Source organism: Schistocerca cancellata, chromosome 5 (assembly GCF_023864275.1).
Source record: "Schistocerca cancellata isolate TAMUIC-IGC-003103 chromosome 5, iqSchCanc2.1, whole genome shotgun sequence".
In the NCBI taxonomy this organism is placed as follows: domain Eukaryota; kingdom Metazoa; phylum Arthropoda; class Insecta; order Orthoptera; family Acrididae; genus Schistocerca; species Schistocerca cancellata.
The window spans coordinates 91,135,005-91,161,197 of record NC_064630.1 but is presented as its reverse complement, the minus strand read 5'-3'; the positions used below and the strand labels follow the sequence as shown (position 1 = coordinate 91,161,197).

At 44.0% G+C, this 26,193-nt stretch overlaps 1 protein-coding gene across 1 annotated transcript in view; it reads right to left on the bottom strand.

Moving 5' to 3' along the window:
- The window catches only part of LOC126188379 (Down syndrome cell adhesion molecule-like protein Dscam2), a 797,799-nt gene that overhangs the window by 644,145 nt on the left and 127,461 nt on the right, over nt 1–26,193 (bottom strand). Inside the window, exon 2 of the mRNA XM_049929978.1 lies at nt 22,632–22,793. Within this exon, the coding sequence (XP_049785935.1) occupies nt 22,632–22,793 (162 nt within the window). The remainder of the gene's footprint in view (nt 1–22,631; nt 22,794–26,193) is intronic.

The following is a 26,193-nucleotide window of genomic DNA, read 5'->3' as shown; positions in this document are numbered from 1 at the left end:
GTTTCTGCCATGCTGATGGCAATGTGGGGACTGTGCACGTCGATTATTCTGGCATGGGACTTCGCACGATCAGAATTTTCGAAATTGCTTTGGAACTACCGGCGGACGACGTCGTGACAGTGCTGCGCCCCTACGGCACGGTCCATGATCATTTTGCGGAAAAATGGACGCAATTCGAGACATATCCTGTGCTGAACGGCGTCCGCCAGGTCCGAATAGAACTTAAAAGACATGTACCTTCATATCTGAATATCGGTGGCTGCCGTGCCATCGTCACCTACGATGGGCAACCGAAGACCTGCTCTGGTTGTGGGAAGGAGGGACACCTCAGATCAGAATGTATGCAACGTCGAATCACTCAACTGCCGCTGGCTGAAGCGGACCCGCCATCGCAGCCGACGCTGCTTCCTGTGACTTACGCAGCAGCCCTCACGACAGCTACCACTTCACCACGACAGCCGACATCCACTGCTGTGTCGCGGCTCCATGCTCCAACACAGGGAGATGACGACACACCCGTTCCACAAGCTACGGATTCAACTCCGATGCCGCCGCCCCCGTCGACGGATAACAACATACATGACGATAGCATGGGCGTAGACTCGCTTATTGTGCCTACGGCTGCCTTTGTGCCGGAACGTCGTGAATCTTTGCCATCGTCTGACGCAGAAGGACACACCAGGAAGCAGCGCTCTCCGAAGCGACGGAAGCGGAGGCATAGAGCAACTTCCGAACGGAATGCGACACAGCCTCCAGAGGATGACGATTCCACCTTCAATAACGACGCTACCACAGAGGCAGCCGCCATTTGCTGCAGTGTGGCACCATCGAACGAAACTGAGGACAAACCACATATATCTACAGTGGCAAAATCGGATGCCGAGATGCAGGACAGATGCTGCCCACCACCTTCTGGAGTGCAAGCACCCATGCCGTGTCCTGAGGAAGCTAGGGAGGCCGATCTTGTTTTCAGTTCCCCGACGTGGTCGGATGACCACGTCGACAACGGAACTATGCACGTTACGCCAACAGGGACCACGGCATTGGCGTTGGCTCTCTAGAAAGGACTGCAGGTGAGGTTTGGGATGATGCGGAGGTGTCAATACAGTCAGAAGCATCATAGGTAATTCCAGTCTTAATGGATAACTTAACACCTGCGGTTCGGCAACAAGCTTATCGTATCGCCACGCTTAACCTCAACACGATACGAACAGCAGTGAAGATCCAGTTGCTGCGTGAGATGCTTCGTTATTCGGATGTTGATATTGCCCTGTTGCAAGAAGGATATATAGCGGTCCTCCCCGTTTTCTACGGTTATGTGACATATGTGTCACGGGCGGACCGAAATGGCAGCGGTACGGCAATACTAGTGCGCGACGGAATTGCCATCGAAGAAGTGACTTACCTTCCGTCAGGATGGGGGCTGGCGATCACAGCACTGGGCACGCGCATCATTAACATTTACGCTCCATCAGGAACTGACCAACGCCGCGAACGATCGTTGTTCTACTCGGAGGATATCGCCCCCCTATTTGTCAGCCGCTTCGAGGAATATATCTTCGGCGGCGATTTTAACTGTGTGCTCCATCCCAAAGACCAAGTCCCACATTTCTCGACTTGTCAAGAACTTCGGCTCCTGGTTCGAAATCTGCTTCTCACCGACACGTGGGAGACAATGCACGGTTACCGTCCCGGGCCGACATACCTTACTAGCCACTCAGCCAGTCGCCTAGACCGCATTTATGTCTCACGAGCTCTAGCACCGGGAGTATTGGACGCCGAACGTTGGCCGCTTGCCTTCTCCGATCATAGCGCTTTCATATGCACACTCACTCTACAACAGCAGCGGATATGGCGCAGCCGAGGACCCTGGAAGCTGAATGTGGCACATCTTCAAGCCCCGGAATGCCGTCAGATTATCGCCAACACATGGCTGGATTGCGAACGTCGTCTTCCCCGATACCCATCGACTCTAGCATGGTGGGTGGACTGTGCAAAACCAGCTTTTCGGCGTGTGCTAACACAATTCGGAAAAGATATCGCAGCTTGGCATCGTCACACATTGGACTTTTATTACACGATGCTTCGCGAACTCGACAGCCAACCACCATGTCCAAACCGACAAATGGAAAGCCGCCGAATTACAGGTAAAATATTCTCTCTTACGAGGAAACGTTTGGAGGGGGTCGTAGTGCGATCGCGACGTCAAGACCGAGTGGAAGGAGAAAACCCGTGTATGCATCACATCATGCTCGACAGCCGCCGACGCCTACAGCACCTAATCACGGACCTCGTATTGCCAGGTGGTAAGGTCGTAATGACTCAGGTGGCGGTTACAGAAGCCTTCGCAGATCACTATCGCCGGTTTTACGACGAGGTGAATACAGAGGACGAGGAAGCGGACGATCACGACATACTGCAGCACGTGTCGCACACCCTCGACAATGCCGCAGCGGCGACTCTGTTAGGTGGGATTACACGAGCCGACATCGAGGACGCGCTTAACAAGGGAGCACTCAACAAATCTCCCGGGCCAGAGGGACTGCTGCTCGAGTTTTATCGTACTTTCCGCGATCTCATGATGCCCCGATGGATCATCATGTACCAAGAACTGATGACGTCCGGTTCCCACGTGCCACCTGCATTCGTGGAAGGTCTCCTTATACCGATACACAAGCCTTCCAGAGGTCGGACGGTCGAGGCCTACAGGGCAATTACAATGCTCAACTCGGACTATAAAATCATCGCCCGACTACTCGCCAGCCGCATAAAGAAGGTTCTGCCCCTACTACTCCCAATGGAGCAAACGACACAGGGCGGAGTGACCAACATGCAAACGGCAACCAGTGAATGCAGGGATTTAATAGCCATCGCCACATCCTGTCGCCTTCGAGCTGCTCTGATCTCCATTGATTTCGACCACGCCTTCGACAGAGTTCACCACGAATTCCTTCTGTCCGTTATGGCCCGCATGGGCTTCCCGCCTGACTTTCTCGACGTCTTTCAGCGCCTTTTCCGTGGAGCTGCATCCCGTATACTGGTGAATGGACGGATTGCGGGACCCTTTCCGATCCGACGGTCAGTTCGCCAAGGATGCCCACTCTCCATGATCCTTTACGCGATCGCACTCGGACCACTTGTCGGAGGGTTGAAACACAGGCTCTCGGGCATGTCATTGAGGGATCACACCTTTCACTGCAGGATATATGCTGATGACCTATTACTTGTCCGATCTGGTGACGAGGTACGCTCGGTGATACAATGGATCAATCGCTACGGTTTGGCAGCGGGCAGCCTCATGAATGTGGCCAAGTCGGCAGCGATGCCCATTGGGAGAGATCTACAGGAGGACGCTTTAGCCCCACTCCCACTAGTTAACAAGATCAGGTTCTTGGGCATAACATTTACACAGGATGTGCGCCGCACGGCTGCCATGAACTATGCACGGTTAGAGGCAATACGCACAGAAGTTTGCCGGGACCTACTTCGATGGATGGACCTCCTACAGCTTGTGGAATACCTCCACCTTCACGGGGCAACTAAGATGATCCACATGGCCCAGGTCCTACCGATATCGACAGCGATGGCACACAGACTGCAAGCAGCGTTTGGATATTACCTTACCGCCGAACACCTATTCAAAGTCCGCTACGAAACACTCACCCTCCCTCCGCTTGATGGCGGACTGGGACTTATAAATGTACGAGCGAGGGCTACAGCAGTATACTTGTGCACAATGATGAAATTGTGGACCCACAAAGATGCTTCTCTTACGGGTCGTCTGTTAGAGGAATTGCTGCCGGCGTCTCTTCTGCCACCTGTCACGGTTGCGCACGTTACACCCTCACTCTCGCACCTCTCGGCATTTATTCTTGAGTATAGTTACGTGCACCCAGACCTTCCCAACACTCGCACTCCCAAGGCGAGAGACTTTTACAGACTGCTGCTAAGGTCCATCCCTCGCAATGTGATTGAGAGGAAGAGCCCTACGACCCTATGGCCTGCAGTGTGGAGAACGGTCCAGAAGTCGTTCCTCCCCACGCGGGTACGAGCCGCGTGGTACCAGGTGGTGAACGGGAAGGTTGTTAATACGACAAAGACTGCACGCTATTGGGATGGCGGATTCCCCCCTTTGCCCACGTTGCCACCTCGTGGATACTGACGAACACCGTTTAACACGTGGATCGGCGTCAGAGGTATGGCTGCTAGTGCAGAAGATCCTCGCCTGCTATCTACGTATCGCACCTCGCACAATTGAGCCACGGCTCCTCATTTGTCCAGAGGATACTTATTTCCCACCTGCGAAGACTCACGCTCTCACATGGTTTAAAGGCATGTCCATATACTACCTCTTTCGAGATGATGAGAAGATGGTGCTTGATTACTGGCAATTTCTCCAGGACAGTCACAGCACACTTGAGTGTACACCCCGATACCGACACCTATTTGCGAACTCTTTGCGCAGTGTCTTCGATAACCCCCCTCACAGGTGGGGAGTACCGGGCAGAGGATGACCGCCTTCATGGGGCTCCACACGCTGCGAAAAGTTGTACCAATTTGGAACACCGAATCTGTACGCAGATGGGCCATGCACATGGAATGGCGTGCGGGACTGGGTTACATTTTTTTCTTTATTATCTATCATCACACTATTGGTTTCAAATTCTATTTCATAGTTTAGAAGGAACTCTTGTTCTGTTGTTGCTACGGATGTGCATTCTACTTTTGTTTGTCGTAACTGAAAGACGCCTTTTTCCATCTATATAAAAAATAGGTTGGTAGAGGAACAAAAATAAAAAATAAATAATAAAAAAAGAAAAAAAAGTGGTCAGTGCGACAGAATATCAATCCTAAGGGTGCGGGTTCAATTCTCGGTTGGGTCGGATATTTTCTCCGCTCAGGGACTGGGTGTTGTGTTGTCCTGATTATCTTCATCTCATCCCCATCGACGCGCAAGTCGCCGAAGTGGCGTCAAATAGAAAGACTTGCACCCGACAAACGATCTACCCGACGGGAGGCCATAGTCACACGACATTTACATTTTTAGTGTCCCATGTAGAATGGCGATGACAGTGTAATAGTTATCAGCTTATTCTATAATTAGCTACAGCAGGTCAGTACATTAATACAATATACGGCGTGGATGACAAACATCTGCACTGAGGTGTCCAAAAATATTACCTATCACTACATAATATAAATGAATGCCCTGAACCTCCCCGCATTCCCCCACGTTTTGTGCCTGTATGTGAAAGCTAATAGCGGATTCAGTTTTCACAAATAGATGCATTGATTCACAGGGAATAGTTGTGTATAAAATTTCTTAAAGCTACGCTAGATAAGTCGTCTGGCTGTAGGTAGTTAGTGCTAGCAGTGCGAAGCTGGGCTGATTCGCTAGAGCGAGGGTTACTTCTTTTTCACTGTGAAAAATGCTTACGCAGATGTGTTGTGCAGTGACTCTAGCATGCTCGGTCATCTCGTCATGTCGAACGTTTCAGTTCTGAGTTCACAATGAGCACATAAAGATGTCTAAGACAATTGAGTGTCCTGCCAAGGATGAACTGAGCATTCTCTTTCGATTTCCTCTAGCTTAGGAGTTCCACCTGGTTTCATGTAGCCCACATAACGTAAATGTCATGCGTGACAGCGAAGTGTGGCAATGGTGCAGAAACCTTGAGGCAGGACTTCACGATGTAATCGGTTATGGGAGGTGTAAGTAGGCTGTTTGGGTTTTCTTATTGGTAACGCCACGTAGCGCTCTGTATGAAAATCACTGGCTGTGCTGTGTGCAGTCTGTGGCTAGTTTGCATTGTTGTCTGCCATTGTAGTGTTGGGCAGCTGGATGTTAACAGCGCATAGCGATGCGCAGTTGGAGGTGAGCCGCCAGCAGTGGTGGATGTGAGGAGTGAGATGGCGGAGTTTTGAGAGCGTATGATCTGGACAGAGACAGTAAATTCGTAATACTGGATGTCATGAACTGATATATATATATATATATATATATATATATATATATATATATATATATATATATATATATATAGATATATAATGACTTTTGAACACTATTAAGGTAAATACATTGTTTGTTCTCTATCAAAATCTTTCATTTGCTAACTATGCCTATCAGTAGTTAGTGCCTTCACTAGTTCTAATCTTTTATTTAGCTGGCAGTAGTGCGCTCGCTGTATTGCAGTAGTTCGAGTAACGAAGATTTTTGTGAGGTAAGTGATTTGTGAAACGTATAGGTTAATGTTAGTCAGGGCCATTCTTTTTTAGGGATTATTGAAAGTCAGATTGCGTTGCGCTAAAAAATATTGTGTATCAGTTTAAGAATAGTCATGTATAATTTTTCTAAGGGGACGTATCATATGTCGACCCTTAGCCGAGGATACCTCACTGGAATCTTCTGATTTTTTCTTGTAGTTTGTGTAATTAGTGTAGCTTTTGTTTATTGCTAGCGCTTAATTGTAGAGAGAATCTCCTTTGTAGTTGCAGTCTTTCATTGTTGTACAGTAAAACAGTTGTGGCATGCATGTAGATTTGCACCAAGTATTTCGCAGCTGCGCTTGAAATTAACTAGATATTATTTTCAGTGCTATGTTAATGTGTTCTCTTATTTTTGCTCTACAAATTGTGCTTTTCTATGTTATCGGGTGAAATATTGTGACAATAATGGCGTGTGAAAAACGTAACACTAGGCTACAAAGTAAACTGAGAAATAATAGTGACGACGAGCGTAGCTTATCAGCACCACTGTGTAATGAATTAAAGACATTCGAAGTAGTAATTTGGTAATTGTGCATAGGGAAATGGAGCGGGCGGCAAATAATGGTGTAGACAGTGAAACAAGTAGTGAACACGGAAGCATTATCGATCGATCGGTCGGCAACAGCTCGCCTCAGGAATCCGAAATGACAGGACACAATTTTACAAATACTGTAGATTCAGGTTTTGCGTCTTCAGCGTTTTCTCAAATAAGTCAAGACACATTTTCTGCTTGTCAGAATGTGAATGTTGCCGGTGCAAATTCACTGCCGAAAGGCATAGAGGAACAGATTCCAGTCACTAATACATTATTATTGCAGTTAATGCAACAAATGAAACAAAATCAGAGACAAACACAGCAACAGTTAGACACAATGGAACAAAATCAGAGACAAACACAGCAAAAGTTTCAAAAGTTACACACAATGGAACAAAATCTTCGGAAGTTAGACACCACACTTGAACAAACACGTGAAGATTTAACTACCGAGTTACATAACATTGAATCGAAATGTCAAAAAGTCTGTAATGACGTAAAAACACACATTTGTGAGCATTTTCAATCTAGTTTTTCGCCGCATGAAAATGCATTAGAGAATCACGAAGCAGCCATAAAAGAACTGCAAACCATTGTTCATGAAAACCATGAGACCTTGTGTGCTAAAATTGACTCAGTTGCATCTACCGACTCGGTTACACAACTTGCTAAAGCTCAGGAAAACTTAAAGGACACAGTAGATACTCTGAAAATTGGTTCAGAAAGACACGTGGAGGAAATTAGTTCATTATCAGAGAAAGTAGTCGAACTTGCGGAGCAGCTAAATAATTTATCTACGAAGGTAGATGATAATCTAAATGATACAAAACGGGTAGTCTTTAATGACAGAGAAGAGTACGAACAAATTAAGAAATTCAAACAAAATCAGAATCAAAATAATATGCAACACCAAAGAGAAATCCGGGAAGTACAAGATCAGTTGGCACAAGTAATACAAGAATTACATATTTCAGAGGACACTCGCGGTCCAACACGGGAAGAGGGAATACGGAAAAGCCACAAAATAATAACGCAGGGCATTTCGGAAATTCTGAAAGAAATTGGCAAGGTGCACCGAATTTTGAGATGGAACCGCCGACACGGCGTAACAATGACCGATATGCGACTCGCCGCCGCGATGATTTTGACTATAAGCTGTTCATTAGTACGTGTAAATTCAAAAAATTTAAGAATTCTGGCAAAGACATTCATCCACAAGCGTGGCTTCATCAATTCTCTCACTTTTTCCTGCCAACTGGTCATTAGAGCATAGATTAGAATTTATGTGTGGCTACTTAGAGAATGAACCAGCTGTGAGAATACGATCGATCATTTACGATTGCCACAGTGACGGAGAATTTTATCATGCCTTCCTCTCAACATATTGGTCTCAATCCACACAAAACCGAGTAAAACATAGTATCATAATGATGAAACATTTCCAGTCTTGTGAAATATTTTGAAGACATTTTGCACAAGAATTAGTACCTGTCAAACCCTTACAGCCCCTCAGAACTCATCTGCATTTGCTTAATCAAGTTGCCTGAACATTTACGACATATTATTTTGGCAGGACGTTGCAAAGACGACATTGAAGCTTTTCAGGGACTGTTACAAGAATTGGAAATTGACACTGACAATCGCGGAACGCGAAAACAGGAGCACAACAATTACAGGTCACATCTGTCACAATTCCGCGATGACAGAAATAATAAATGAACACAAAAAGGCTATTCTTACAACGTAAATCGTGACCAAAACAGACACCACCTGTATGAGAAACGTTGGCAGAGTAGTAATAATTACAGGGAAAAATCACCTCTCCGTGGTAATGACTATTACAGAGACAATCAGAGAAACAGACAATATGGGAACCAAAATAATTATTATCAAGGGAGACAGAATAACTTCAGATGCAACGGTCCAGCGCATAGTCACGATTCAGGGAGAAATATCCACCACGTGACTGAGAAGAAAGAAACTACAGGAACTACCGACATGACGACAGACGATATAATCATATCGACAGACCCGAATTTCATCAGAACTGGCGGGATTCAAACAGGGCTGGGCCCTCTCGGCAAGGTGAATTCGTAGAAGTTAGGTCTCCTAATCCCAATTACGACGCACACCAACAAAGAGATAGCAGACAATGACTCACACCGCAGGCAGCCATGTGCGCCGGCTGGCTCAGAGAAAAATAACATAGACGCTAACCTTGAGAAAAATTTTAGCATTCCTTACCCACGTATACAATATGTTACTTACTTTGAAGTTGAAACTCTGTGTACTAGGAAGAGTAAAGGATTGCACCACATTTCACATGTAAAACCGTTTATTGAAAGATAATATGCTTTTTAACTTAGTGTTTGCTATAAAATTTTTCACTTCACGTTACTAGTACTCTTTGTCACACTTACAAACTGTTAACATGCAAGTATGTTTTAAAGTTAACTTTCCAGTCTAGAACCTGGGGAACATATTTAGACAGTAATTACCACTGCATTGTAATAGTGAACAGAGGACACAGCGTTACTGTGTGTGTACATTCTTGCTTGTTAGTTGCACAATTACATAACGACTATAAGGCTTACATACTTGGAACATATACTGCTATTGAGATTTTAATGCAACATTTTGGTTTACTTGAAAAGACATTCTTTATTTGAAGTACTTTCTGTGAGATTAAAGATGACTAAGTATTTGGTTTCTTTGACAGCTACACGATTATATCACGACGCTACTAGTGTGTAAAACAATTTACATTGTTGCTTTTGTGCTGTATCTGTTTTATATCCGTACAGTTTTTCTGAATTCTTCTGGAAAGTAAAACATGTTTTAGTAGTAAATTTGTGGTATAGCTACAATGACACAGCCTTTTCTGTAGCACTACAATACGTTACAGTACAGTACTTACTTCATCACGGCAATAAGCGTAACAACTACAATATCTATACGCATAGCAATTCACTGTGTTTATTACGAGGTAAGTACATTGACTTCTACAGAAATTTGCTTATGGACGACGATAATTACGACACTTGGCACATTTTTTACCCTTAAGTAATGACAGAGATTGTCTTACAACAAGACACACAGTTTAGCGCTACATTACACGTATTTCAGTGATTGATTTTGTACTTAAAACATTTATGTTCAAAGATCTTCGAATTACAGTGATACACAGGTTTTCCCTGATAAATTTCATTCCATTGCTGTAATCTGTAACACCTGAGGGTATAATTACATTAATCCTCAGAGGGGTACACGCTTACTATGTGTACCATGTGTTTGGCAAGCACAAGGAGCCCTAGCTAATATGGTATTTGCTTATACAACTTTACACATCGGTACCATATTTCTCTAACACAGAATTACACAGCTATCTGATTATTTAACAGAGAAACAAACATTTTTTTTTACTATGTCAGTGACACATGTTTACGCAATTACACAGTTGGATAACTTCCCACTTATGAAATTGTATTTTGTCTCTACTTTGTGAACTGTTCATAATTTTTTTGGAACCATTGTGATACTATGAGAGCTTTGAATGATATATTTAGTATGGGATCACGATTTTTAAGGTACGTTTGAGGTAGATGGCACTATTTAAATGAACAGAGAATTTTTTTAGGTTTTGAAATTATTGCAGAAAGTTACGATGTTTTTGAGATTTGGCTGAGATTTTATGATGTTATTATTACGATGACAATGTGTATTATGCTGTTGACGTATGTTTATGATCAATAAGCTGATGCTATATGAGGAATTTGATTATGCTATGTATCTGTTATGATGAAATATTGAAGTGTCGACGAATATGTATATGTGTAATAAGGTAAGGAATAATGAATAGTGGTAAAGGACTCTGGTTTGTGAAAAAGGTTGTTGGAAACCAAGAATCGTACTTTAAGAGTTATGAAATGTATGTACATGGGTGAATGTATCACAAAGCCGGCGAAAATTTTTTGGACACTGTTATATTTATAGGATTTTGCTTCTACAGATTTGTAACGCAAATATTTCGACCTGTGAAATTTATTTGTATCAAACTGTCACTGTAGCGGAAACTGATGTAAATATTTCGTTAAGGAAGGTAGGTCACTGTAAGCGCCGAGCTGCATGACAGTCGCCTGGAAAAAAGCCATTAGTGTGTGCCTTTCAGAGGCACAGGTGGAGAAAAAAGAGGCCATTATCCTCGCTATTGACATTTCTTTGTAGAAAGCATTGCAAATACGACACGTCCAAACTTGAAGACATGTGACTACGCTGTGGAGCACTTAAGTTATGATATTTACTAAATTGCCTAACGAAATGATGAGAAACATTTTTACATCTATTGTCTTTCTAGTTGAGAGACTTTTTAATGCCTTTGGAGACGCCATTTGCCTAGTGAATGACGTTTCACACATTGCTTTGTATATATTTGCTCATTTCGTTTAATATCTAGTTTCTAGCTGCACTGCAGCAATGGTTAAAATAAAATTTAATAGATGTACTAATATAGATAATTTATGCCTACAGATCCAGTAACTTTATAATGTACTTAAAAAAACGAAGGAGAACAAAAAGACATTTCCCTTCACAGGAATTGCATACAGAATTTTCTTTTCAAGTACTTGGTAATTTCTTTTGTAGAATAAGTTGTGGTGCACCACTTAAATTACATAGACATTAAGATGTGAATATACATTTCCCTTATCTGCATTGTTGTCTTTAGTGTAATATTTTTTCTGCTTCAGCTTTGTCATGTTAGGTATAAGTTATAGCACTTGCTGCTGCTGTTTGCCAGGCATAGTGATACTGAATTTTACTTTGTATTACTCTGTTAAGCCAATTTTACTACGGATTTACTTTTCTTGTTTGCTGCACATTGCCTTATATTAGTTGTAATATTGCCATTGCTTTGCTTATTTATATATACTGCTGCTTGCTTTGCCAATTTCCATTTTTTTGTCATTGCTGTTTGTGTTAATTTGTTATGTGCTGCTGCATTGCCTCATCCCTTGGTATATATATCTGAGCTCAGTAGATTTAAGTTAGCTTAAGATGGGGTAGGCTATATAAGAAACTAACTATGATTAATTGGAAGAAATGCATTGAGAAACTATAAGAAATTGGTTTGGCCAAAAAAGTAGTGTAAATGGAGAAAAACTATTTTTGTAAGAGGATGTGAACAGAATACAGATAGCATGCTTGAACAGGATTTTTTTTGGCGGAAACAAGTGTTGAAATAAGAGGAAAGATCTACAGAATGAAGTTTTGTGTTGGACTGCAGTACCAAATGTCACACTGAAAACAAACCCTGTCCTATACTTTTGTGTTATTACGCTATGTGAATTTGTGTTTTTCCTGTCTTTATGTGTTTAGCTAATAAGATTTACGTTGTAGAATTTTTCTGATATGTTATTTACTTTGTAAAGATGTTTAGACATTATTTATTCTGTTTTGTTTTAATGCTGATCTCTTATCTATGTAATTATGTCATAATTCTTGTAACACTGATCTGGCGCTGCAGTCCGGAACCGCGGGACTGCTACGGTCGCAGGTTCGAATCCTGCCTCAGGCATGGGTGTGTGTGCTGTCCTTAGGTTAGTTAGGTTTAAGTAGTTCTAAGTTCTAGGGGACTTATTACCTAAGATGTTGAGTCCCATAGTGCTCAGAGCCATTTTTGTAACACTGATGTACATGTTTATTTCTATTCTTTTGTAAAGCCTGTGTTACCACAAATGTTATATGTATTGTTATGTTCTTTAATGATGTATTTTGTACCTTTGTAATTGTATTCTTATGTTGTAAATTTATAATTGTATAGATACCAGTTCTTCAAATTAAGTTTCATTTCACTGCACACATTTCTGTTGGTCATAGAATATACACAATATGTGAAAAAAAGAGGACTGTTAGTGTTTGGACGTTTGTTAATAATTCAGCAAGGAACTGGTTAACAGCATTGCTGGTTCTAAGGACAATTCCAAAAACTTTGTGAGTGCACAAGTGGTTGTTTATGGACTTGCCATATTCTCCACAAGACTCTTTGATGGTGATTGTGCACCTCCATAGTCGCAACAGATGGCTGCTGGCCGTCTCTACAAGGACTGAATTGGGTCTACACCTTTGATGATCCACCAATACCATCATTTCTACAAGGACTTTAGTGGATCTGCACCTCTGGTGGCCCACAAATACCATACTCCCTACCAAGACTATAGTGGGTCTGCTCTGTGATGACCTACCTACCAATATTCTTCAAAACTTCGAATGACTCTGCTGTGGGTTTACTCTGTTGTGGCCGACTAACTGTCTGCATGTCAAGAATCAGCACTGTCTTTCCGTTGGAAGGACAACACTACTTCTTCAAGACTGCATGGAAATCCACTACTTCCATGTGCATTTTCTTTTACTGCTCAGACTTTGAGAAGAACACTGCTATTTTACTGTGATGACCGATCAGGTCTGTCTTTATGGACTGTGAGAAAATTTTAGCTTTTGACCAACATTGTATCAATAAGTGTGTTCATTTGATTTCTTTGTTATTGTAATTGTGAAAAATTTTTTCAAATTTGTATTGGCCACTGCCCAAAACAATTTGTAAAATTTTTTGTGGGGAGCATGGGAGCTATGTAAGTAGGCTGTTTAGGTTTTGTTATTGGTAACGCCACGTAGCACTCTGTATGATAATCACTGGCTGTGCTGTGTGCAGTCTGTGGCTAGTTTGCATTGTTGTCTGCCATTGTAGTGTTGGGCAGCTGGATGTTAACAGCGCGTAGCGTTGCGCAGTTGGAGGTGAGCCGCCAGCAGTGGTGGATGTGGGGAGTGAAATGGCGGAGTTTTGAGAGCAGATGATCTGGACAGAGACAGTAAATTTGTAATACTGGATGTTATGAACTGATATATATATATATATATATATATATATATATAAAATGACTTTTGAACACTCATAAGGTAAATACATTGTTTGTTCTCTATCAAAATCTTTCATTTGCTAACTATACCTATCGGTAGTTAGTGCCTTCAGTAGTTCTAATCTTTTATTTAGCTGGCAGAAGTGGCGCTCGCTGTATTGCAGTAGTTCGAGTAACGAAGATTTTAGATTTTTGTGAGGTAAGTGATTTGTGAAATGTATAGGTTAATGTTAGTCAGGGCCATTCTTTTGTAGGGTATATTGAAAGTCAGATTGCGTTGCGCTAAAAAATATTGTGTATCAGTTTAAGAACAGTCATGTATAATTTTTCTAAGGGAACGTATCATAGAGGAAGCGAGTGTCAACAAATGATCTTGTTTAGCAAGAGGATAAGGTGATTCGAAAAAATCGTCTACAAAGAGCAGTTCAGAACAAAGAATCAAAATTGTTGTCATCAAGCTTTGTCCTTCTTCGTGGTAGCACACTGGACTCGCATTTGGGAGGACGACGGTTCAATCCCACGTCCGGCCATCCTGATTTAGGTTTTCCGTGATTTCCCTAAATCGCTCCCGGCAAATGCTGGGATGGTTCCTTTCAAAGGGCACAGCCGACTCCCTTCCCTAGTCCGATGAGACCGATGACCTCGTTGTTTGGTCTCTTCCCCCAAAACAACCAACCTTCTTCGTGGGAATGCTGGACCGCACACTACAGCTGCAACGAAGACGCTGTCGTTTAGTCACCCACCGTACATTCCGGGATTGGCTCCCTGTGATTTCGCCTCTTTGTTCATATGAACCGCTGGCTGTGACAGCATTTTAGCTCAGACAACAAGCTGCACAATGTCCAAGTCGGTGCGACGACTACCTTAGAGAAGCAGGTGGAAGGTGTAACTAATTGTAGCATATCAAATATGTTTGATTTTCACTGTGGTTTCCATTTTGCGACCGGTGAGACATCGAAGAAAAAAAACAAAACAAAAAAGCAGCCTCGTATGCCATAGAGATGCATACCAAAAAACAACTGATGTCGATCTTGATATTTACCCATCCTACAAAGTACAATTTCACCCCATCCCATCTACCTCTGAGGGCTCCCTTTTCATTCCGTCCCCACCTTTCGCTACACCTCTTTTCCTTCTCTCCCTATCTCATCGTATTCCTTCCTTCCACTTATATAACCATACCGACACCTCAAACTGCTCCACCTTTCTTGTTTCTGCAATATCTACTCCTTCTCCGTCGCTACTAGCCATCAGTTCTCCATACTTACACCCATGCCCTCCTACCCGACTAAACTCCTTTTTGTACCCACGCCTTCCTATCCTACTATACTCCTTACGTAATTCCAACAACAGACGATTCTTCCCAGGACAGCTCCTTGACCTTTTAGAGCTTAATTTTAAAGGTCAACATTTTCTCTGTCGTATTTTAAATATGATCTCCTTGCTTTGATTTAGCCTTTTGTATTTCAGGTTTAAAACTAACGACGACGAAAATCAAGCTGCCTTTATGTAAAACCTTCATTAAATTCACCTTCATAATTTTTAAAACCACTTGTAAATATCTAATTTTTTAATTTGCTATTTTTATTTCGCCTTTAGACGTACTAAATGTTCTTTTGCTGAAACGCGGATTGATTATACCGATGACAACCTACTCTGAGCCCACGTGATCTGAGAGGGATGAAATCTCAACGAAGAAAAAAAATGGAGCTGATGTATGCATATTATTATGAATCAGATGTAATGAGTACTCGTTAATGTAGTTAGCTGAACTGCGCATGAAAAGCTAATTTTTTGGTTGGGCAATTCCATACGATTTAACAGTGTTTCATAATTTAACCTAGAGTATTCCTAACTAATGTTAATGACCTGGAACATGAAGTTAACGTATGCTCCCACTATGCCACCTATTGGCTGGCTCTTGTGTGCCTATAACTTTTGAATAGAGTTGGCAACTGACGCCCTGCTTAAGCACAGATTTTATTGAAACGCACTGAAGACATGCTGTAAGTGTTTGTGAGCAAATGTTTACCTTTTATCGCCTGACAACGCACAAGTAACAACTCTCATTCTTATTTTAAATTCAATTATATATCTGATAATGGCAGTCAGTTGTTGCTGATAAGGAGGATGGAAGATTTAATCGAAATCTCATAATCGTCCCCTGATTTGACGGGACAGGTAAACCGAGAACGTCGTTGCGAAACACTTCGGCTTCATATCAGGATATGGCAACTATAAACCTTTCAATCACAAGTCCACGCACACGAGTGTGTGTTTTCAGGAGCCAGTTGATCACATATTCGGTAGTCTCTTACTCCTTGTGTTATGAATTCGTTCCTCACAAGAGATATATGATCAAATTTTGTGCCTGTGGACTATCTTATCAGTTGTGAGACTGAATTCGTGATTTAATTTCAAAAAGGTCGCAGGACGTAAGAATCGACAGAAACTGACAGAGTAAAACAGAAGTGCTATTGGAGTCCCACATGGAAGTTTTATTGGCTCTCTGCTATTCCTAATCTATATAAACGATTTGCAATACAACCTAAGCACGACTCGCACGCTGTTTGCAAGTGATGTCGTCATTTTCCCTCTAGTAAAGTCATCAGAAAATCAAAAACAAATGCAAAACGACTAAGACACGATACTTGTATGCTGCAAAACGTGACAATGAACTCTAAATAAGAAAAAGTGTGATGTTCTTCACATGAGTACTAAAAGGAATCAGCTAAATATCGGGTACACGAAGAATGACACAAATCCAAAGTCTGTTACTTCAGTTACTAATAACTTAATCTGGAACGACCACATAGATAATTTCTTTGGGAACCAAACCAAACCAAAATACTGCTTTTTATTTGAAGATCACTTACAGCAATGCCGGCCGGAGTGGCCATGCGGTTCTAGGCGCTACAGTCTGGAACCGCGTGACCGCTACGGTCGCAGGTTCGAATCCTGCCTCGGGCATGGATGTGTGTGATGTCCTTAGGTTAGTTAGGTTTAAGTAGTTCTAAGTTCTAGGGGACTGATGACCACAGCAGTTAGGTCCCATAGTGCTCAGAGCCATTTGAACTTACAGCAATCAGCAGGTCTAATAAAGAGATTTCCAACAGTACATCTGTCCGTCCTTTACTAGAGAACTACAGTGCGATAAGGGATCCTTTCCAGATTTGATTGATGGAGGACAACGAAAAAGTGCAAAGAAGGGTAGGTCATTCTGTATTATAGCGAAACAGCGAAGAGTGTGTCACAGATAGGATACGCGAGTAGGGTGGTAATAAAGGCGCTTTTCGTTGTGGCGAGAGCTTTTCACGAAATTTGAAACACCAATTTTCTCCTCTGAATACGAGATGATTTTATTTTAGTTATTCAACCAAGGGAGAAATTGTCATCATAATAAAATAAAAGAAATTAGAATGATCTAAGCATTAATCTTTCCCACTCGATGTTCTGGAACAGAAGACAGAGAAATTGTCTGAAGGTGGTTCGATGTGCCTTCTGCCACACACTTCATTGTGGATTCCATAGTAGTCATATAGATGCAGACGTAATTGTTACACTGATTTAATAAGTAGGAGTTGCTATAAGCTTAATATTCAGAGAGACAATGCTGTCCCGTGCATTTGACTCTCACAGCTGATAGGGCAAAAGTAACAATGCCATTTTGCGCCGGCACTTGCTAAAAGATCAATAAACCAGAATTTGATGTTCCTCATAAGTGTTCAAACACGTACACAGTCGCAAAAACATGCGTATATGGTAAGCAGTCATATTAATCCAGTTTTATACGGAGCGGATGAAGCGATTTTGTGTGGAGCCCATGGCTACGTTCACTGTTTATGCACCGTTCAATACAGTGCTATCCGTGCAAAAACAGCTTTCGTTATTTTCGGTGTCACATACGCCATTGCTAAAGTCGCTGGATGTTTGCGCTACGCGGAGCGTGTGAATTTCAAACGGTTATTTCCAGATGGTAAACGAGAATCGCAATAACGTCGTGTTTTGTGTCAGCGACCGTTCACCGCTTGGGTTTACGAGGGCACGATTATATCGCGCAGACTGTTTCCACACACATGTGCTGCAAAATTGTTCACGTTCCGTTTTATTTTGGCCAGCATGTAGTTGTTAAAGCAGAAAAAGTCACCACACATTCCTTTTTTCAATATTTTTCGTGCCATAGCATGAGCTGGCAAGGTAAAACAATCGTAACTTTCAAAATTTGTTATAAATGGATTATCAGTTTGAGAGAGTATACGTACCATGTTCGTAGGTAACATGCGAAAAGGAACGCATCTCAATCGATTATACTCTTTCAGTTTAATAATAGTGGGACTTTCATTACTACCCTTTCACGAAGGTTCATACAGAGGTACTAATGAGTGTAATTCACGTGCACGAAGAAAGAAAGGACAAAATTAATGTACTGGTTTTGAAAATCATGAAATTTCTGGTAGGCTGGATCTTGAAGTGTGTCAATGCAGGATTGGTCCGTTATATCCTGTCGATAAGGTAAGCTCTTTGACTGCTGTCGTACGCAATCTTTCCAGATATACATATCCGAGTGTTTGGAGCTGGAAGAAAAGCATTACACGGAGTAATAGATGAGAAAGTAATAGATGCTGGTTTGTAATCAGGTCAAATACATTCTTATTTTGAAGAAAATTAAAAAATAAGAAAACAAAAAAATGGCGAAATGACTAAGGAACTATCAGAACGGGATGGAAATCGGTAGATGTAATATACATGTACAAACAAATTATTACAATTTCAGAAAAATTCGGCGTTCTTCTTCAGGAGAAAGAGCTTCACAAATTGAGCAAGTCAGTAACGCATTGATCCACCTACGGTCCTTATGCAAGCATTTTCCGGCTTGACAGTGATCGATAGAGTTGTTGGAAGTCCTCCTAAGTGATATCGTGCCAAATTCTGTCCAATTGGAGAGTTAGCTGGTTGGAAGCGCTACCCATAATACCCCAAAGGTTCTGAACTGGGAGAGATTCGGTGACCTTGCTGGCGAAAGTAGAGTTTGGCAGTACGAAGAAAAGCTGGAGAAACTATCGCCTTGTGGGGGCGGACATTATCTTGCTGCGATGTAAGTCCAGGATAGCTAGCCATGAAGAGAAACAGTGGGGCAAAGAATATCGTCGACATACCGTGGGTTCCTTTTATGAAATGAAATGCCACCCTAGAATATTACTTCTGATTATCGGTCTGCATGGTGGGTGGCAGTCAGCGTGGTAACCCACCACTGCGCAGGGTGTCAGCACATTCGTCTTCCAGGGCTTAGTCCCAAGTGGGACTCTTCACTGTGGAGAATTGTACTCCACGCATAGAGATTACATTCCGAATGTGCCCTACGTCACTGCATATGGGCTTGTTGGTCTACAGCAGTCCATGACAGTCAATGCAATGGCGCCGCCGTTGCCTCAGCCCCTCTTTCTGTCGGCCTTATGGTTTATGGATGTTGTGGTCACTGGAGCACCAGTTACGCGTCGAATCGATTATGATGGTGTACCACGGACTCTCTGACGGCCTCCCTAACGATTGCTCGGTGCTCACGTTCTGTCGTCTCCCTAGGCTGAGTGTTTCCTTCTTGACGCTGTGTTCGGCAATGTTCCACCCTTCGCTGCCAGACATCGTCCAATAGTGGCATTGTTCCTATTCAGAGGTCGAGCGATTCGCCGATTGCAACAACCGGCTTCTTTGAGCTAACTGCGCGTTCTCTCTCACATGCTGACATCTTCATATGTTGTACATGCGGCTGTCTGTGGAAATAGTTATGTCATGTTATGTTATGTTTTGTGACCGGGAACGGAGAGGCTCCGTCCCCGCCGCAGCCGCAGTGGTCCGCAACCCCACAACGACTACCGCAGTCCACTTCACCCCACCGCCGCCCCACAACGAACCCAGGCTTTTTGTGCGGTTCGGCCTCCGTGGACCCCCCCACGGAACGTCTCACACCAGACGAGCGTAACCCCTATGTTGGCGTGGTAGAGTAATGATGGTACACGCGTACGTGGAGAACTTGTTTGCGCAACAATCGCCGACATAGTGTAGCTGAGGCGGAATAAGGGGAATCAGCCCGCATTCGCCGAGGCAGATGGAAGACCGCCTAAAAACCATCCACAGACTGGCCGGTTCACCGGACCTCGACACAAATCCGCCGGGCGCATTCGTGCCGGGGACCGGCACTCCTTCCCGCCCGGAAAGCAGTGCATTAGATCGCACGGCCATACGGGCGGCCGTGGACATAGTTACTTTCCAACTGAGTACACAAATAAAATTCGCGAAGACTTTATGCCCTGGTGTCGACGTGTCCTCTGTTTATTATCCTTGCTAGCTGCTTGGTAGCCGGTCGCGGTGACCGAGCGGTTCTAGGCACTACAGTCAGGAACCGCGCGACCGCTACGGTCGCTGGTTCGAATACTGCCTCGGGCATGGGTGTGTGTGATGTCCTTAGGTTGGTTAGGTTTAAGTAGTTCTCAGTTCTAGGGGACTGATGATCTCAGAAGTTAAGTCCCATAGTGCTCAGAGCCATTTGAACCATTTTTGAGCTGCTTGGTGAAATTGCCCTGCGGCATCACTCGTTAATCCAACGGCCGCCAGTGACCAATTTGCACAACTCCTTCGCGGTGCGTCGTTCTTTTATTATTGTCTTATGTAAAAACTTAAATGAAGCTGTACGAAAAGAGAAAAAAGACTGCTGTGCAGTGAATGTGACACTGGCGAATGGCCCGAAGACTTCCTGGTGTGGATTTCGGATGGCTCCTTCCTCGTCACCCCCAACTTGGGTTGGTATTTGACGTCTCACGCTGGGAGGCCTGTTCAATGTTAAAATTTTGTTCTTGTCCCAACACCATTGCTGCGGCGCCAACATGCGAGCAGGTTTCAGCGAGGTGAGCCAGCCTCATTACTACATTCCCTGGCTGCTTGCTCCTTTCTTTCCGCTCTGGCTATACACTTGATAAAGTGTCCGTGTGAACAGCTGCATTAGAGCAACATGCTGTAGCTAAATTTTCTGTAAAATATGTGCCCGTGTGTGTGCTCCAGTGTTTCAGTTAACTGCAATGCACCTTTGCCACTGCTAGGATATAACTTACATAAAAGGATCAGGTATGACATTTATTTGTTTTTCTCTGGAAAATATATGAAGTTGAGCAACCGCGGCGTGGAGGAAACATGTTACACGTTGTAACACAAAACGAACAGGAAATTTACTGTCAACAAAATTACACGAGACGAACCTTTCCAGTAAGTCCACAAAGAAATTTCAATTGCTTGTGGAAGGGATAAAATATTTAATCATCCTCGTTGCATATGAATCAATTCGCACAGCACAAGCCCCTGAGAGAATATACACTACTGGCCATTAAAATTGCTACACCACGAAGATGACGTGCTAGAGAACCGAAATTTAACCAACAGGAAGAAGATGCTGTTACATGCAAATGATTAGCTATTCAGAGCATTCACACAAGGTTGGCGCCGGTGGCGACACCTACAACGTGCTGACATGAGGAAAGTTTCCAACCGATTTCTCATACACAAACAGCAGTTGACCGGCGTTGCCTGGTGAAACGTTGTTGTGATGCCTCGTGTAAGGAGGAGAAATGCGCATCATCACGTTTCCGACTTTGATAAATGTTGGATTGTAACCCATCGCGTTTGCGGTTCATCGTATCGCGACATTGCTGCTCGCATTGGTCGAGATCCAATGACTGTCAACAGAATATGGAATTGGTGGGTTCAGGAGAGTAATACGGAACGCCGTGCTGGATCCCAACGGCCTCGCATCACTAGCAGTCCAGATGACAGGCATGTTATCCGCATGGCTGTAACGGATCCTGCAGCCACGTCTCGATCCCTGAGTCAACAGATGCGGACGTTTGCAAGACAACAACCATCTGCACGAACAGTTCGACGACGTTTGCAGCAGCATGGACTATCAGCTCGGAGACCGTGGCTGCGGTTACCCTTGACGCTGCATCACAGACAGGAGCGGCTGCGATGGTGTACTCAACGACGAACCGGGGTACACGAATGGCAAAACGTCATTTTTTCCGATGAATCCAGGTTCTGTTTACTGCATCATGATGGTCGCATGCGTGTTTGGTGACATCGCGGTGAACGCACACTGGAAGCATTTATTCGTCATCGCCATACTGGCGTATCACCCGGCGTGATGGTAAGGGGTGCCATTGGTTACACGTCTCGGTCACTTTGAACTGTGTACGTTACATTTCAGATGTGTTACGACCCGTGGGTCTACCTTCGATCCCTGCGAAACCCTACATTTCAGCAGGATAACGCACGACCGCATGTTGCAGGTCCTGTACGGGCCTTTATGGATACAGAAAATGTTCGACTGCTGTCATGGCCAGCACATTCTCCAGATCTCTCAACAATTGAAAACGCCTGGTCAATGGTGGCCGAGCAACTGGCTCGTCACAATACGCCAGTCACTACTCTTGATGATTTGTGGTATCGTGTTGAAGCTGCATGGGCAGCTGCAACTGTACACGCAATCCAATCTCTGTTTGACTCAATACACAGGCGTATCAAGGCCGTTATTACGGCCAGAGATGGTTGTTCTGGGTATTGATTTCTCAGGATCTATGCACCCAAATTCCGTGAAAATATAATCACATGTCAGTTCTAGTGTAATATATTGGTCCAATGAATACCCGTTTATGATCTGCATTTCTTCTTGGTGTAGCAATTTTAATGGCCAGTAGTGTTGTTCCCTAACAGCTTTCATCATTGATCGTCTCCTACTCCCCTCCCAGTGGTCCAAATAGTGGTGATACTACATTTCCCAATTGGAATTAGCGATTAATGTAGTGACAGACCCTCGACAGCAGGCGCTCGCAGACAACCCGCCAGTGAGAGGTGAGTTTGGGTAAGGTACTGACCTCCTTGCAGCGAGGGGTAGACGTAGAAGCCAGGCTCCTGGACCCAGGAGACGACGCGCACTAGCTCCCTGACGAAGGACGGCACCACGCAGCGCAGCACGGCCGTGCAGCCGCGGGGCGCCCCCAGCACCTCCACCTCCACCTTGTACGCCTGCGCCACCACTGCAACAACACAACACGGCACACTGCGTTATCCGGCAGCGGGCACGGTGATGTACTCCAGCCTGTCTGTCGCCACCTGAGGTGAACTGTGCTGCCTGGAAAAAATGCAAAATTTCCAGAAGACATGTAGCATCTCGCTTGTATACACCGTTGGTGAGGATATAAAAGATTGGAAAAAGCAGTTCTCTGTGCCAGATAGAACAGCAGCATCCAGCATGATAAAGTGGTTTGAATAACACGAGTTTGGGTATTGGTCTGCGTCCTTGTAAATTACCAATGCAACTAAGAAACTTGGTGTACGATTATAAAACAAAGGCATGCGATGCAAGTTTTATTAATTAATGCAACTGGCAATTTTCTTTCTTTATCTCCATCATCTTGCAGGGTGCGGCGGCACGGTTCCTTCCGTCCCTTTGCGACGAACCTTCACCTACCTCTGAACATTGTCTCAGCAGATCTTCAGTAGGGAAGCCGAGCAAAACCTACTGTACTTCGACGTGAACCAGGCTGCAATTAAAGTCACTAAATCTACGTTTCGGAAGAAAGTTTTCACGCGAAATGAAAGGTTGGAAATTTTTTCCTTAATTAATATATTCTGAAACTTAGGTGAAAAGGTATCATTGCCAAGCCCGTGCTAGTCTTAACGCAGTCACTCACTATCCCTTTCACTCACGTTAGTAAGTTTATGGTGTTGCATTTCCCGAAAACTTAACAGCTACAAAAAAAGGTATTGTTTTTGATTGAGGCTGCTCGACAAATATTAAGTCTGTAGGTACCTAATGCAGTCACAGTTTTTAACTACCGACCTGCTCAATCCGTCACGCGGAATATATGGCTTTTCTCGTCACAAAATTCACTTAAAAATTCCAAAATTTCTACACACGCATCGGAATAATTATGCCGTCACTTTACCACACTTTTGATGTATGAAACACTGCTAGATCCGGCAACTTATCATTTCTATCGGAACTATTACTGCACACGTCCGATCTCTTTCATGGTTAGGCTTCGATCTTCTCTAGAATACTCTTCTCTACCAGCAGTGAAAGGCGCGCGAAGAATATTGCTTTACCATTGGTCAGTTTACTCGACAGCGAATAGCAAAACAACATTCTCCCGCGTCAGTACGCGCTTTTAATAAATAACCAATCGCAAAATAGTAAACCTAACGACTGCGCTTTTTACCGATGTAATTAATATGCTGAAGTTTTGCTTATGCATAAAGTTATTTACTATTGTTATTTATACCTGAATTAACTTTCCCTTTACCATAAACTTACTTTACAAATCTATTCTACAAAATTCCCCTTTGTCCACATCCATACTTCTTCGAAATGTTCCCACACTAAATCCCACTACATAACTCGCTAAACAATTATCTTCATATTAACCTTAAACCACACTCACGCATCATTCATACTGCTAAAACACATTTATAACATTTTACCTACACAAAAAGACATAATAACACTTCATGAAAATACTAGAACAGTTTATGAAAAACATTCTATTACTTTAGTGCACTCTAGTGAGCACAATCGAAACTAAATCAGTCCCCCATCCAATACTGTCCTCTATCGGCTGATACATAAACTACGTGCGCATCCAGTCTCGCCGACACCATCTGTCACTATCCAGCTCTGAGACACATCTCCCACTTAACCGCCTCCAAGGCAGGATCGGTATACGGCGCTACGCCTCAAGGGCTATAATTTACAGTCTTGTTCGCTCAAGATGAATTTTTGAAATACGTACTGTCATAATCTAATTGGCCCTCGATACGAATGCATATCATTGCATGACTTCAGTTAATGGGGTGATATTTTTCTGTGGACGTGCACCACAGTTTTTACGATTTGAACGATCTGAAGATGGTTGTAGAAACCAACCAAAACTGATCATCGTGCTGTAAGTGTGTACTGAAAATTACGGTCAGGGCATAAAAAGGCTTTAGCATTAATTTATGTTTTAATAAATTACATGACGACTGTCGTCTCCTCCCCGACATGTCAGGCTTCGCTAAAGCAATTACACTGGCGCCGTTTCGACCGAATTGCTACGGTCCTCTTGAGGGTGGTTGACTGCTGGATGCCGGTGAATGTATTCCCCTATGTACTGTCTATTTCGGTTATCTAGTGGCTACCGCCGTCACATATCTGGGGTGTAACTGAACAGTTTTAATAGATGTTGCTGTGGAGGGGTGTGGCTGCTTGGTACGCTGTTGCCTGTGATACCCTGGTGGCTGATTGGAAGGCAGCTGTAGTAAATGATGGGTAGATGATAGCGTGTCGGCTGGTTGTTGCTTATGCCACTCTGGTAAGTGATTGGTAGGCGACCTCCCATTGGTGACTGGAAGGCAATAGCAAATTGGAAGCTGGTATTCAGGAGGCGGTGTTTTCCTTCAGCCAAGGGTTAGCGCCATACGGCAGTTCTCTCGCAGCCGCTGTTTCTACTACACTCCTGGAAATTGAAATAAGAACACCGTGAATTCATTGTCCCAGGAAGGGTAAACTTTATTGACACATTCCTGGGGTCAGATGCATCACATGATCACACTGACAGAACCACAGGCACATAGACACAGGCAACAGAGCATGCACAATGTCGGCACTAGTACAGTGTATATCCACCTTTCGCAGCAATGCAGGCTGCTATTCTCCCATGGAGACGATCGTAGAGATGCTGGATGTAGTCCTGTGGAACGGCTTGCCGTGCCATTTCCACCTGGCGCCTCAGTTGGACCAGCGTTCGTGCTGGACGTGCAGACCGCGTGAGACGACGCTTCATCCATTCCCAAACATGCTCAATGGGGGACAGATCCGGAGATCTTGCTGGCCAGGGTAGTTGACTTACACCTTCTAGAGCACGTTGGGTGGCACGGGATACATGCGGACGTGCATTGTCCTGTTGGAACAGCAAGTTCCCTTGCCGGTCTAGGAATGGTAGAACGATGGGTTCGATGACGGTTTGGATGTACCGTGCACTATTCAGTGTCCCCTCGACGATCACCAGTGGTGTACGGCCAGTGTAGGAGATCGCTCCCCACACCATGATGCCGGGTGTTGGCCCTGTGTGCCTCGGTCGTATGCAGTCCTGATTGTGGCGCTCACCTGCACGGCGCCAAACACGCATACGACCATCATTGGCACCAAGGCAGAAGCGACTCTCATCGCTGAAGACGACACGTCTCCATTCGTCCCTCCATTCACGCCTGTCGCGACGCCACTGGAGGCGGGCTGCACGATGTTGGGGCGTGAGCGGAAGACGGCCTAACGGTGTGCGGGACCGTAGCCCAGCTTCATGGAGACGGTTGCGAATGGTCCTCGCCGATACCCCAGGAGCAACAGTGTCCCTAATTTGCTGGGAAGTGGCGGTGCGGTCCCGTACGGCACTGCGTAGG